The 14,186-nt window shown below is 48.9% G+C and overlaps 1 protein-coding gene across 1 annotated transcript; it reads right to left on the bottom strand.

The window, feature by feature from the left end:
• Window positions 1-4,767: 4,767 nt before the first annotated feature.
• On the bottom strand, window positions 4,768-10,777 carry LOC133265300 (putative P2Y purinoceptor 10). The gene is made up of 2 exons (XM_061445670.1): window positions 10,402-10,777; window positions 4,768-6,995 (listed from the first exon to the last, which is right to left on the bottom strand). The coding sequence occupies exon 2, from the start codon at window positions 6,943-6,945 to the stop codon at window positions 5,836-5,838; it is 1,110 nt and encodes a 369-aa protein (XP_061301654.1). The 5' UTR covers window positions 6,946-6,995; window positions 10,402-10,777; the 3' UTR covers window positions 4,768-5,835.
• Window positions 10,778-14,186: the final 3,409 nt, after the last annotated feature.

The following is a 14,186-nucleotide window of genomic DNA, read 5'->3' as shown; positions in this document are numbered from 1 at the left end:
CGTCAAGAGAATCCTCGATTCAACCGGTTATTTTGAAAAAGTGACTTTTTTTTTAGCCATTTTAACCATTTCTGTAGCAATTATTTACATCTTCATTTGCGCGTGTTCACTTTTCTTGCTTGTCTGCTGAGGAGAGCAGGTCTCACTCTACATCGCAACTTGTGGGGAGGGCTGCATCTCTACAGAATGGACGTATGGGTGCATGGGGCCAGGCAGTGTGGTCCATTGCTGTCCCCCCACCACAGCACCCCATGCTTGCAGCAGGTACCAGGTTGGTACCTCCTGCTTTAAAGCATTCTTGATTTACTTGTGTAATTTCACCTTACAGCATGGTTTGTAGCTCTATATATTACTTTTTATTGCGGTTTATAGGAAATTAATCTCTTGGGCACATTGTGGGCTTCTATAGCCTTGAAGTGTGCTGGGATTGTCATCCCTGCGGTGGCACAGCTCCTTGCTGGGGCTTTGCAGAGCGCATCTCCCAAAAGATGCTTTGCGGGATGCTTGTCTGTTTCAGCAGCCGATGCTCTTTCTAGTTAAAGCTGCTAGCCTTTTATTTGAAGCCTGCTGATTGAGTAACGTGTTTTAATTAATGCTGTGTGGGAGCGAGAGCTTTCAGCACTGTGGGATCTTTGCTGCAGTGTTGCCCCTTTGGGTGCAGGGATGGATTACTCTGCTGCTGCTTTTGGACTAGAAGCTGTGAAGGTTTAGGGTTTGTTGCTTAAATGGGGCTTGTTGCTGTTGCAGCCTCCTGAGAGGTGTTCTGAGCCCTCTGTGCAGGATGCTGGTTCAGTTCATGTTAGTCCTGGGGTATTTCCCCAATTGCAGCAGGATCTGGGGTGCAGAACTTCCCCTGTGCTTGCCAATGCCTCCCAGCAGCTTCTGCTGTGTGCTCTTGGGCTTTGAGAGGTGTTTTCACCATTGTGATATAAGGGTTTAAAAGGTTTAAAACCCCCTTTTATTCCCCCCCTCTTAACCCCAAAATCCTGTGGTGTAAAACCTGGCATTCCCAGGCCCTGCCCCACCCCTGTGTAACCCTGGCACCCCCCTGCCTCTCAAGGGGACAAGGGACATGATTTGGGCACCGCTAATGGACAACAAAACTGAGGCCAGTCCCAAGGATAATGCAGTACCAACCCCCCATGGCTGCACAGCACCTGGGCTCTGAGATGATCTTGGCTTTATCTAATCAAACGTGTGATGGATGCTCAGTTTTGCACTTTCATTTCTGCAGAAGCCAGCCTATTTATAAGAAAGCATGGCCTGGGCTTGGGGCAGCAACTGTATTTACTGTACAGATAAACTTTGTGTTTCAAAAACACCTTTCAGAGCATAACCATATCCTGTTTTGCTGGTGCCACACTGTGCCGCTGGTGCGCATCACTGCCAGCATCCATCCTGTTTCCTGTCACTCCAGGAGCTATTGTGTGTGGCAGTGCCGGCGTGGCCCCTTCTCAGGGTATGTGGGTTGGAACCACACGGTGCCTTCCACTTCTCACCTTTCCCGGCAGCTGAATGCTGAATGTCCCCTCGCAGGGGGTGCACAGTGACAGCACTGGCCAGACCCTCCCCTAACCTGCCAAAGTTGAGGCCACCAAAAAGCAGGAGAACTTGGAGCTGGGCACCAATTCGCAAAGCAATTATTTTACAGTATAACAGAATATTTGATATGATACTTATGTTTTTCTTTATGTTTCTTATAGTTTGTCTTGTACTTACATTTTTGTCTTAGAAAAACTGGAAGTTTTCGGCTCATCTGAGCTTGCGCTTCGTGACCTTGTAGAAGATCCTCAGGCAAAACCAGCTGAGTCCTTTCTGATCTGCACTGGCAGGCTTTAATGGCAACAACTCCCGTGGACAGGCTGAATGTCTTCTCTCCACACGGCTGCTGATGCTTTGCTCGGTGATGACCCAGGAGGAGAGCGGGGAAGGGCATGCACTGGGCAGGAGCATGTTTGCAAAGGGGGAGCAGGGACAGGGCCCTGCTGCTGTGCCGGGTTCTTGCCGACAGCTCTCAGCTCCAGTGGGGCTCACACGAGCCAGGGGTGCAGCCGTGATGCTGCCACCAGGCTCGGGGCTGAAAGTCCTGGATTTCCCTCCCCAGCCTCAGTGCCTGCCCCATCCACCTACAGCAGGGGAAATGTCTTTAAAGACTAAAAAATCCCCTGTTAAGAGGAGTGAGACTGAGCAATCGGCATGGCAGTTCCTGCTGGAAAGGACTTGCTGACTGCTGCAAGGTTGAGGCTTTGACTGTTTCTCTGTGGAGAGCTCACCCTTATGGTGCTGAACACGGCATTGACGCAGAGTTCCCCAAACCCTTTCCCTTGTGCTGTGAGCATGACCCTGCAGTGCACGAGGGACTGATGGAGAGCCCGGTGTCTCTCAAATGGTGCTGTCCCTTTGAACACTTGGGCTTCACAGGGTGTTGCTGGCTGAGCCTGTGAATCCAGAAGCTGGACTCGGGTCTGATGAAATCATGACTGTCTGGAAAACCGCTCCCTGGCTCGGTTTGGCTTAAAGGAGCAAAATTCACTTTCCGTGCATTCAGGCTGCAGTCAGAATTGATGTTGTTGGTGTGTCTGTTCCTTTGCCAGGCCCAGCGCTTCCCCCTCTCTTGGTGGGTGGATGGAGGAGCAGCTTCTTGCCAGCAGTGGTGGCTGTTAGCACCGTGCCAGAGATCATGAGAGGCTGAGTCTTGCTACCGGGTAGGTGGTGCAAGCCCCGCCAGGAGCTGAGGATGAGTGGTTTTCCAGAGGCAAAGTCACTTTGCTAGGGCTGGACTGGAAGCATGTGGTCACGGAGGGAGGAAAAGGGTATTTTTAGCAAAGAGAAAAGCAACCTTCCCTCTTTCCTTGTGGCGCCTTAGGAAGTGTTGTGCACAAGACATCTTCTAGGATACGCCCAAGTACTGCATAATTTACTGTATATGGAAGCGTGGTGTGTGTGCAGGGGTGTATGTGTATATGGATGGACACACATATAAAAGCAGCTAAGCAGTTGTAGTTACAGCCGATCATAATGGATTAAGCCATATAGAATAATTAATTGCATGTGAAAAGCTCAGGGTACGTGGATGTCACGGGTGCTGGCAGAGGTCCAGCTGAGCCACTGGCTTTGCTGCTCTTTGCTTTGCGAAAGAAATCCTGACAAGCTCTTCATTCACCCTGCATTCTTCCCTTCCCCACGTGTCAGCTCCCAGCCCCTTGCTCTCCCTTCAGCCTTGAGTTTTTCCCTTGCAAGAAGCTGGTTCACACCTTGGTCTGGGGAAAACAAATCTTCAATGCAGCAGCTTTTTACTGAAGTCTTCTTAGGGATACTGTAGAGCCAGACATCCCCAGCCCGCTCCTACCTGCTGCCCCCCACAACTCCTGAGCACTCTCACCTCAGCACCAGTGACCAGCAGCATCCCTGTCCATCTGTATCCCCTTCCACAGCATCCACGCTCTCTCTGACCCCAAATCCCTGTGGCTTGGGTCCCGGCACGCAGCCAGGGTTTTTGTGGTAGTGGAACTGGGTGGACTGTGATAAAACAGGAGGGCTGACAGGCATCCTGTGGCCTCTGAAGGGCAGAGAGCACCAGTCTGCACTGGAAAAGGATATTCCCTCAGGGTTTGGTTTGTGTAAAAGCCATCAAAATCCTTGCTACCCAGTGCATCTAACCCAGGAAGGGGGTTTTGTACTGTATTTCCAATGCAACCTGCAGTGCTGGCAAGCCCAGGAAGCAGCAGGGGCAGCCTAAGGGTTGAGGTTACGCTTCTGTGTGACAGATTAGTGAGAGTTTTGGTTTGCTTTTCTTTTTCCTGTTTTCTTTTTGGAAGGGGGAAGTGACGCTGCAGAAGTTTCAGAAGTGCTGTGCAATCTCAAAACAAGCTGGCAAGGTCCCAGTGGTGACTGGAGCCACTGGGAAACCTGGAGCTGGTGCTACCAGTAATGCTGGAGCTGCAACAACGGGGTGTGCAATCAGTAGCAGGACTTCTGAACCCCTAGCAGTGGCAATTGAGGGCTACCTGGGTGTCAGCCAACAGCTACTCAGGGTTCTCCCATTCCCGAAAGACTCACAGGGTAAAGCCATGCTCCCGTTTAAGGTGCTGCTGGTTTGACTTGTCTTGTCTGTGGCAGCTGCCCACAACCGGGTCTTGCCCGCTACGGCATTGGAGAGGTTTTGCTTAGGTTTCCTGTTTTGCCTGGGCAAGCTGCTGAGTTTTTTCAGCCCTAAATGCTCCTTCCCCCCACCAGCAAACAAGGAAAATGTGTGCTTTTATTGTTCTCCTTTCTTTTTTTCGAGGGGAGGAGTTGATGTGGGACACTGAGCTGCAGGACAGCGTGTTTTCTGCCTGTCTCTGGCACGCTGTAAGCACCAAAGCAAATTGTTCCAGGTTGTCTGGATCTTCTCTCATCTAAGACCAGCCTTGGCAACGTGAGAGTAAACCACTGCCTGCTCCATGCTTCCCAGAAACGCTGCATGGGTTGGAAATGTGCATTCAATTATCGGCAAAGCTGTTTCCGATCAAACCCCCTCTGCCTATGTTTACTTATGTAATTCCCTGAGGGGTTTTTGGCATTGCAGCCATCAAAGCCTTAACCCACAAGGAGGAAACCCCTGCTCTGGCCACTTGGCCACTGTGCGGAGGGCCACGGTGGCAACAGGACCTCTGTGAGTCCCAAAGTGGGGTGTTCCCCTCTGCAGACTGTCATTGCTCTGGGAGCAGACATGTGACTAATGAGACCATTGACAAGCACTTAAAGTAATACCCATGATGCTAAACCTTGGGTTGAGATCATTTTATTTCCTCCCGAGTTTGAAGCTTTAAGGACGCCGTTGGGTCAGCTTTGTAAACTTTTCTCAGTACCCAGTGAAGGCTGGGACCTTTTCTGGTTTTTAAAGCAAAACTGAGAGGCTTGGATAGCATCTTAATCTGCAACCACAGGCTTTAGCAAAATGCCAAATAACACAAGGCTCCTAATAACAACACAAGACATGGCAACACCAACTACTGTTCCTCCCTTCCGTGGCATGCCTTGGGTCTCTGCAAGTAAATGTCCTCTGGGAGACATCCTTCATCCTTCCTCTTTTTTCATGGGATATCCAGTCACTGTCTGTCTTCCAAGTATTCACCCCCTCATAGTCACTTGAGCATCCCATAGCTCCCAAGGGCCAGGTGGACTCCTTTGCTTGGCTCTGAGTGCCTTTTTCAGTAGTGGGAACTGAGCCCAGTTTGTTTGAAAACTCCCTTCAACGCTGATGTGGACATAGGTTAATACTCTTTGCTTGATATATGTTGGTAAAGTTATAGTGTTTCAGTCTAGGTTAGGTAGAAGTGATTGATTTTTTTGCAATGAGAATAGGTTCAATCTACATGGAGATAATGAACTGTCCTGATCTAGAGCCTCATGAGAGCATGGAGGATGCTTTAAGTCATTGTGAGCCACAGGTATGTGCAGCTGGGGGTCCAAAACTCCCCCAGTGCTTCCTGCCCGAGCTGTGCTGAGGCTGAGCTGCCTGCTTACACCTCAGGATTCAGAAGGATGTTCCAAAATGACAAATACGTAGAAGCATTCAAACAAGAGAAATGAGGGATCTGAACCTGGCTGTGGCTCAGCACAGGAGAATTACTGGCATCATGACAGCTGTTTTGGGTACTTTAACATCACAACAGAGAACTATGTAAGACAAATACTCCCCAGCAGCAACAACTCAACCAACATCGAAATATCCTTCTAGGTCAGGTTCTGTCATCTGCTGCACACAAGGGTAATGACATATTTGGAGACCTAACACAATCTTCACTTGAGCTATGAGAAGCACCTACAGGGACAGAAACTGGCTTATGCTTTTCAAGAGATGGACTCCAGCAGAAGCTCGTCAGGTGGCATGGCAGGGATTTCCATGCTGTTTATTCGGCCAAAGAACTTGGGAAGAGACAAAAACTTGAGGCGTGGAAGGTTTCTCTTCATCCGAATGTCGTGGCTGGTTTCAGCGATGGAGAGGTTCCCGCGGCGTGTGAACCAGGCTCGCAGGGTGACACAGCTGTGGTGAAGCAGATGGTCCTGGAACTCGGAGGTCATGAAGTAGTAGAGGACCGGATCCAGGCAACAGTTGAGGCTCGCCAAGCAGAGGGAGATGGGGTGGAAGCGGAGCGTGCTCCTGTGAATAGCACAGTCCTGGATGATGTTCTCTATCACCATCATGAAGAAAGGGAAGTTGATGTGGTAGGGGGTGAAGCAGATGAAGAAGACAGCCGCGCACATCAAGACCATGCGCAAAGCCTTCTGTTTCTCACTGGTGTTTTGCAGCTGAGTTGGGCCCTCCCGCAGGGACTGCCACATCTTCCAAGTGCAGCAGGCAATGATGCTGAAGGGGATGACAAACCCAAACAGCTCTGCTACTGTCACCAGTGCAATGGAGGCTCCTGGGCTGAGCTGCTTCACCCCCAAGTCCGAGAAGCACGTGTTTATGTTGTTGGACAAGGCTGGGCTCCTCACTACAAGCAGGGGTAAGCAAGCTGCCCCAACGAAGAGCCAGACAGCAGCGCTGATAGCTGCGTCGTACCGCCGTTTCCAGTCATTGGCTTTGAAGGGATGCAGGAGGAAGAGGTACCGCTGGATGCTGATGCAGGTGAGGAAGCAAATGCTGGCGTACATGTTGAGATACTTCAGGTAGAAGCACACCTGGCACAGAAAGCTTCCAAATGGCCAGCTGTGGTTTATGTAGTAATACATCCGTAAGGGCAGCGAGAGGACATGGGCCAGGTCAGCCACAGCCAGGTTGACCATGAAAATGACAGCTTTGCTCTTCTTGCTGATGAAGCGGCACAGGACCCACAGGGCAGCGCTGTTTGCCAGGAGGCCAGGGATGAAAATGAGGGTGTACGTGGTGGCGTACAGGGTGGACTGGAAGGACATCTGGGGGTTGGTACAGTTCCCGGAGGACGCGTTGCTCTCCATCTTGGCTGAGTCTCTTCACTCATGGGGCAATTAAAGCAGGTGAAGAGTTCCTGTAAGGAGTAAAATCAGATGCTGAAAAGCCAAAATCTCCAGTATAGAGTAAATGCACTTCAGTACAGAGGAGTAAGTTTTGTGTAGGTATGTGTACAGCACAGGGTGTGTGTTGGGAAGGGTGCAGGGCCAGACCTCACTTACAGGCAGCATCCTGGGCATCTTCCCTGCAGCTACTTTTGGATGCGCTTGGCAGGATTTCGTACCCTGCCACCCTTTAAGGTGATGCCACAATTTGGTGACACTGCAATTGAGCTCTGTGCCATTAATCTCTTTACTGTTAATGCCAGGATGCTACTTCAGCTCCCTGTGATTTTTTTCAGGACCATGTTTATTGCATGTAGTTTTCTGTCAAACTCCCATCAAATTGATGCTCTCTATGTCTACAAGCAATCTTAGTAGGACTGTAAATAGGGATTTCAAATGGATCTCAATACTGTCTTTTTGGATCCGTGCATGATATAATCAGCAGCAAGGGCAATAATTACCATCAGCAAACGATGGTGCTGGCAGGCAGCTGACCGAAGCAGAAGCCAGTGGAAGAGGTGCAGACAGATCTATCAGAGCTCTGGCTCCAGATTTAAGGCTGCATTTATAAGCTAATAGCTGGCCAAACACATGCCAGCTGCTCTGCCCGTCCTGCTAACTCAATTCCGGCACTCACGGCACATTGTGCAGGCATCGTGTTGTAGCAACAGAAATTATCCTCCAGCAACAGCTCAGGTCATGAAGGAAGATGAATACATCTGCCTTTGAGTTACAGTAGGAATTCTTTTCATCCATTTGCCCGTTTCACGTCATCGAGCCAGCTGAGGGTATTAGTGGGTCATGGGGAGTTCACAGGTACTTGTGCAGCTCTCCAGACAGGCGATGGATTTTGCTGTTTGTGAGCAGAGCTCAGGGGAAATGGTCTGATCTTTCAGGAAGAGGTGGTTTAGTAGCAGAGATTACAAACCAAGGGCATCATCTGCATCAAAACAGTGCAGTTTTCCCCTTGGGAACAGCCTGTAGCTGCCTGCAAAGTGTTGAGCAGCCTCCCCTTCCCTTCTGGAGACCAGAGCCTGATCTGATAGAGCCCTGAGCACCTATTCCTGTTGCCACTGAAACCCTCAACAGTGGTATTTAATGAAGCAGCAGCCAGTGATGCCGTTTCCCACAGCCCTGAGCCTGGCATTTGCCATGGAGATGGATTTCTAAAAGCTCATCTCCTGCAGCCAGGGACTGGCTGGCAGAGCCCAGCATTGCTTCGAGGTGCAGGGTGAAGGCTCCTCTACCCTGCTCCTCCTCACCTAGGCAGCTCTCCAGGGGGATTGTGGCATTTTCAGTCTCAGGAAGGAGGTTCTACATTTATACACACACACACATATATAAGTATAAAATACAGGCGCTGCCTCTCAGCTGGCTGCGCGCTGCCTGCAGTGTTGGTCCATTTCCCTGTGTTTCTGTGCAGATGCCCTGCTTTCCAAACTGAGTTCTTCCCTAATTGCTCTCTCCCCCTTGCTTATTTCTCCAGGGTTTGGCTGCAAAAAAAAGCAATGCTGAAGTGAAACCCTGGCTGATGCTGGACTCGAGCACCTTCTGGTTGCAGACTGTGCTTGAGCTGGCGGTGCCAGGTCAGAGGTTTCTGATTCTCCACCAAGCTGGGACACGGCAGGGGAGCAGGGACATCTGTCACAAGGGGACAGTGACAAACAAAACTCTTAGGCCTGTGCAGCATCCCCACTCACCCCTCACCTGCCTGAAAATCACAAGGGGCTTATGCTCCACACTGGCCCTGCTCTTTGCTGGTGCCCTTTGCATGGAGTCTGTTTAACCCTGGGAAAAATGATGGCAAGACAACATGTCCTTACATCCCTGCAGAAAGTGGGGAGGGAAAAACTGCTGCAGAGCATGGGGGAATGCAGCTATTCCCAGCTTGTGTCATGGTCTGCCAGTGACAAAGGTGGCACTTGCTGGTCTGGACTTGTGGGAAGGACTAAAGTGCCTGTTGTCTCTGTCCTGCCATTTCCTCCCTGCCACGTGTCTCTGCCCAAATCCTAATCCGTGTCCCTGCAGGAGTGACCATCGGGAGCCTCCTTGCTGGCTTTCCCTGGGAGTGCAGCAGTGCCTGTTTCCCGCTGGGAGAGCCTGGTGTCACTCCTGGTACCTGGCACTTTTGGTTCTTAGGTGGAGCTCCCATGGAGCCGCTGCTGGTCTGGGCTCAGGCCAGTGCCCATTCACTGCAGCGCTTCCCGAAAGGGTGGAATTCTGCATTTATTATTGTTTTCCAGTTTTTGCTTTCCCTCCATCTGCATTTTGCCCCAAGCCCCTCCGGGTTTTGCTGTTGGTGATGCTGGTGTTGGGGCAGAGATGCTCCCATGGGCTTTGGCGGGGCTTTTGTTCAGCAACTTCATACACTAAATACTCCCTGCCATTCCTTGATTGTTTTCCTATTTCATCCAGGCACAGAGATATACATGGGCAAGACTTGAGGAGGTGAGGGGTGACTTTTTAGGTGGCAAAGCTGAGTTTTATCCAGATGCACACTGAAATTAAGAGAGGGGAGACCAATATCATTGCCAGAGGAGTAAGACCACAGGTTGTGGATGCAGCACTACAATTAATTAAACATCAGTTAACTCTGCAATTAATTAGGTGGTTAAGGCAGCTATTGAAACACCGCATTTCTTTTTCTGAGTGTTAGCAGTATCTGTTCCTGGAGGCGTATGTGGCTGTCAGTATTGGAAATTGCCTGGCTATTCTGAATCACTGTGCGCCCCACCCAGCCCTACATTGCTGCGGTACTGCATTTACGGCTCCCAAATCCACTGGCAAAGCTCATCCTCATCTTTTCCATGGCTCGGTTGGATAAACCAGCCCAAAGCTGCACTCCAGGCGTGCCTGGGAGAGCCCCAGGGCTGGGGGACTGGGGCAGAGCTGCCTCCCTTCAACCCTGCCCAGGCCTGGGATGCTGGAGAGAAAAGAAGCTCAGCAAACAAAAATACACTTTTGGCTTGAAATAAGCTCCTGGTTTGAGGTTGCGGAGGCTTTCTGGAACTCGTGTTTTAAGCAATAATCTTGTTTGTTTAATCTAGGCACTAATAGGAAGTACGCAAACAGAGCTGGTCACTGATGGCAGCTTCTGTCAGTAACGTCAAAACTGAAGTATTTTGGATAAAGCCGGCTTTCCCTGTGCACTGCCGTACACAGCAGCCTGCATGGATGCACTGAGCTCCGCTCACCCACCCCTCGGAGCCGAGCGAGGCAGAAGTACATGGGCACAGTCAGAAGCTGCTGCGGATGTTGCACCAGTTTCTGCCTGATAAGATCTCTTGAGGAAGAGCTAAAACAACTAATAGGTAACGCTGCTCAAAGCTGCGATAGTGTCGATCTACAGATGAAAGCACACAGCAAAATCCAGCTTACCTTCCTGTGACTCCCATCCTTCAGGGGGGTGACATCCATGCTACACAGCAGGAGGAGCAAGCTTTCTGCTGTTATTTCCTACCAATTCTCGCAGCAATCCCAGCCCCAGCGACTCCTTGTTAAACTTCCACATGTTTTCAGAGCGCTGGGATCCTGCCGGCATCTGCAGCCCAGTAGAGTGGTAGCAGAACAGGAAATCCTGTATTTTGTTTCTCTTCACCACACAAAACGTGTACGGCTAATGACGTTAAAACAACTGGGAAGGCGATGACATCATTTGATCCAAGTGCCGTGCGATGGAGACCTTGGACATGGATTTCTTTCTCGCATAGAAGTTGTGTTAGGCGATGCTGTCCTTCGGTCCAGCTGCTTCTGCTTTTATCTGCAGTTGCTTGCTAGAAACTATAAAATACAGAAGCAAAAAGCTTCCAATAAGTACTTGCTAAAGGAAAACTGAAACCTGTGCCAGTGCAAGTTACTGGAAGGTAATAATTTTCCTTTATTTTCTTGGAAGTTTGGTTAGCCTCAGACTATCAAGGCTAAAGCTAATGGGCTTGGGCTTTATTTCTGAAATAATATAACGGTTTAAGGTGGAGATTTTCCCAAAATACTATTGTTTAAAAATACCAACAACCAAACCACAAAACATAATGTGCATCCTTCCCAATTTATTTTTTCTTTTTGCCTCCTTTAATTCCTTTCCCATATATATATGTGTGTATATATATACTCCTTAGACCTTTTATTGCCTGCTAAGCATGACCACCTTCTTTCTGTGCTGCTGAAAACTGGTAGGCATATATTGCAGTGTAACTTCTTATGAGCTGCCTCATTTCCAGTTGAACAGTTTTACCTGATATATAGTGTCCCCTCTTACAGCCCTGGGCTTGTGAAGACAATACAGCTGTCAGCATCTTTCCCATTCTTACCATAGGTAATGTATAAATAGAACTATTCTTGCTGTACTCATCTAGTTTCTGTAACTGGTCCTATGACCCTACAAAATTAACAGAAGCCTAGCTATGGAAGAGAAATGAAAGAAGGAAGCTACTATAAACTTTAATTGTAGAATAAGTCGCCAGCTCAGGGTCTGGGATCAAGCGAGCAGCTTTTTCCGCAGCATCTGAACCCACTGGCTCTGCTGGTTGTGCTGTTTCAGGGTTTCTCTGTGCTGGCAGCAGTGCTGACTGTGGGGACCTGAGGGTGCTCCCATGCCCTGAAGTGGTGCTTCATGACAGTAGTGGAGGGAAAAGAGGATTCTGGACCAGAACTGTCCTGTGGTCAGCGGAAATGCAGTTACTTAAATCCATTGGTCAACATCCTCATGAAGGCAAAGGCAAAACCAGTTTATATATAGTTTATATACCACCCTTTATAGACCTATCTATGGGCTTCTTCGTTACCACTTGGTTATCCACCATGTAAATGCAGCCTGCTAGCAACTAGTTACCTGTGAATCCCCATGTCTCTTAGCTGAAAGCAAAGTGATTTTAAAAGATGCTGGAGTTATTTATCATTCCAGGTTCCTGTGCATCTTCCTCAGCAGCTGATGCGATCCTTGGAAGAAAGCAGAGTGCTTGTGTATTTGCAAAACATTCACAGAAGAGAGGCTGGCACCGTGCCCTATCCCCCTCCAGAGGTTAAAGGTTTATCCCAGAGTGGCTGTCGTATCAGGATATCCTGCCTAGGACATCCTACTTCTGTGTCCACAGCACACATCCAGCGCTGTATCCAGTCCTCTCCGAGCCCTATTATTAGGGATGTGTTTACAGCAAGGCTGGAGGTCAGTGCATGTCAGACCATGGGGAGGGTCATACTTGCACCTCAGGGTTCATAACCACATTGATTCCTTCCCCTGCTCATAGGCTTTTTGGAGTAATTTTGCAGAACATTGCAACAGTCCTGGTTGTGAAAGACTGATGGATTGACAAGCCTCAAGCTTTTTCCTACTACATATATTAATCGACTTTTCTGTTCTTCTTTCAACTACAAGCACATTTTTGTTTCGCATTTCTGTCCTTCTGGTTCGTTGCCGACGCTAAGCATGCACTTTACACATGCAATGTTCTACTTTCAAGAGCAGAAGACACAAAGGAATTTTTAAATAGCTCTGAGACTTTATCTAAGGCTTCCAGATAAAGGTTGTCTTCACCTTTAGCCTGGTATCCTGTGGGCAGGAGGCCAAATGCATATGATCAGCATCTCTTTAAGCACTCAGCACTTAGAAATATCTGACAGGATGCACCTGAAGGATGTATGAAAAACAGCAGGCCATTCAGGAGGAGGAGGTCTTGCCCACACAAAGCAACTCACCCTTGTGCAGAGACTTACTGCAGCTTGATTGGAGCTTTGGCATACGGTCCGTGGGGCTGGGGGAGTCCCTGGTGTCCTGTGGCACATAGACCCTCCTGCTACTGCACAGTGTTCTTGACAGGGCAGCATTTTCAGGAAGCTTTGATTTATTTTTACAGCAAATAATTGTTGGTCCTACCTTTTTGGGATAAGGCCCTGTGTAGTCCACAGACCCAGCAATTTTGGTCAAAATTCACCCGTCTTAGCTCTGAAATCTTTTAAATGCAAGGAAGTGTTTCCATATATCTTAGCTGGGTCCTAGTTGTTGAGCTGTTAGCCTGCATTTACAGCATATTTAGTATTTTACTGTGTGTAGAGAGTGAGTAATTTCATTTAAGGAAAGAAAATGAAGCTGAGGTACTAGTAAGTTCCTGCAGCTCAGAACCTGAGGCTACAAAAAGGTGTTAAATCCCATGGGGTTTCTTTCTGCATACATTTGATGTCAAGCACAGGAGGGCCCTTTCTCAGCAGGACAGGAATTACCAGACGTCTGATACCAGTTAAGAAGGGGTGGCCATTTGCTGGCCCTGCAAAGAAGCACATTTTCTTTTGCTAGCTAGTGCATGGCTCTTGTTCTAGAGAGGAAGAATAAATCATGTTGTGGTTTTGTGCCAGCAGGGGACATGCACTGCTGTCAGTGCAGGTGGTTTAGAGACCTCAATACGTTTCCATTCTGTGAACTTCCCTTTGGGATGAGGCTTGACACAGGGTTGCTCCACACTAGGTGCCAGTGGAGCCCTCCACATCCATCCTTCACAAACCTGCATAGGTGTACCCAGCCTCTTGATTCAGTTAGATTCTGTCTTCCTGTGGCATCTCTGTTTAAGTCACAGTATGTCTCAAGTTGGTCCAAAGACTTTGTCTGCTCAAGAAGGCTGAAGATGTCTCCTTGTAGCTGGTGGGCCAGGGCAGTGTGACCAACACAAGAGATAACCCAGGAGCAATATCATGTTTATTATTTTGACAACAGGAAATAATTCCATGGGTTATGGTCACAGGAAACGGGGTGCATTACAGGACCTGGAGCCGGGCACATTATGCCTTTGAAAGTGTGAGAGCGCTGGCATGCAAAGCCAGCACCTGCAGCCCCACGTCTTGTGTTGGATACAGCATGCCATGAAGGCAGCTGAAATACAGTCCTCAACACTAAGACTGGATTTCTCTATTCTTCTCTTGAGGCACACTGCTGAAGTTTTGGAGGACTTGAGCTAAAGGCTTTGAGTTCCACATCCTTGTTTGTGGAGGCCAAATTGATGATCTTTGATAATCTACCTGCTTTCAGATCTCTTCTCCTTTGTGTTGTTGCTCTTGTGGCTAGCTCACCAACCTGACCACCTTGTCTAACTTTCTGTTGTGGTTAAACCCCATCCGGTAGTGAAGCACACACAGCTGACTTAAGTCTATCCCAGCCAAAACCAGTGCATTTTCCCACA

Source organism: Pezoporus flaviventris, unplaced genomic scaffold, assembly GCF_033815535.1.
Source record: "Pezoporus flaviventris isolate CSIRO_AGI_PZ_B2104156 unplaced genomic scaffold, CSIRO_AGI_Pfla_v1 ptg000005l, whole genome shotgun sequence".
In the NCBI taxonomy this organism is placed as follows: domain Eukaryota; kingdom Metazoa; phylum Chordata; class Aves; order Psittaciformes; family Psittacidae; genus Pezoporus; species Pezoporus flaviventris.
This window is presented reverse-complemented; position numbering and strand designations above follow the sequence as displayed.

Excerpts from the sequence above, each read along its gene's own strand:
- LOC133265300 (XM_061445670.1), bottom strand. The coding sequence starts at position 6,945 with ATGGAGAGCAACGCGTCCTCCGGGAACTGTACCAACCCCCAGATGTCC.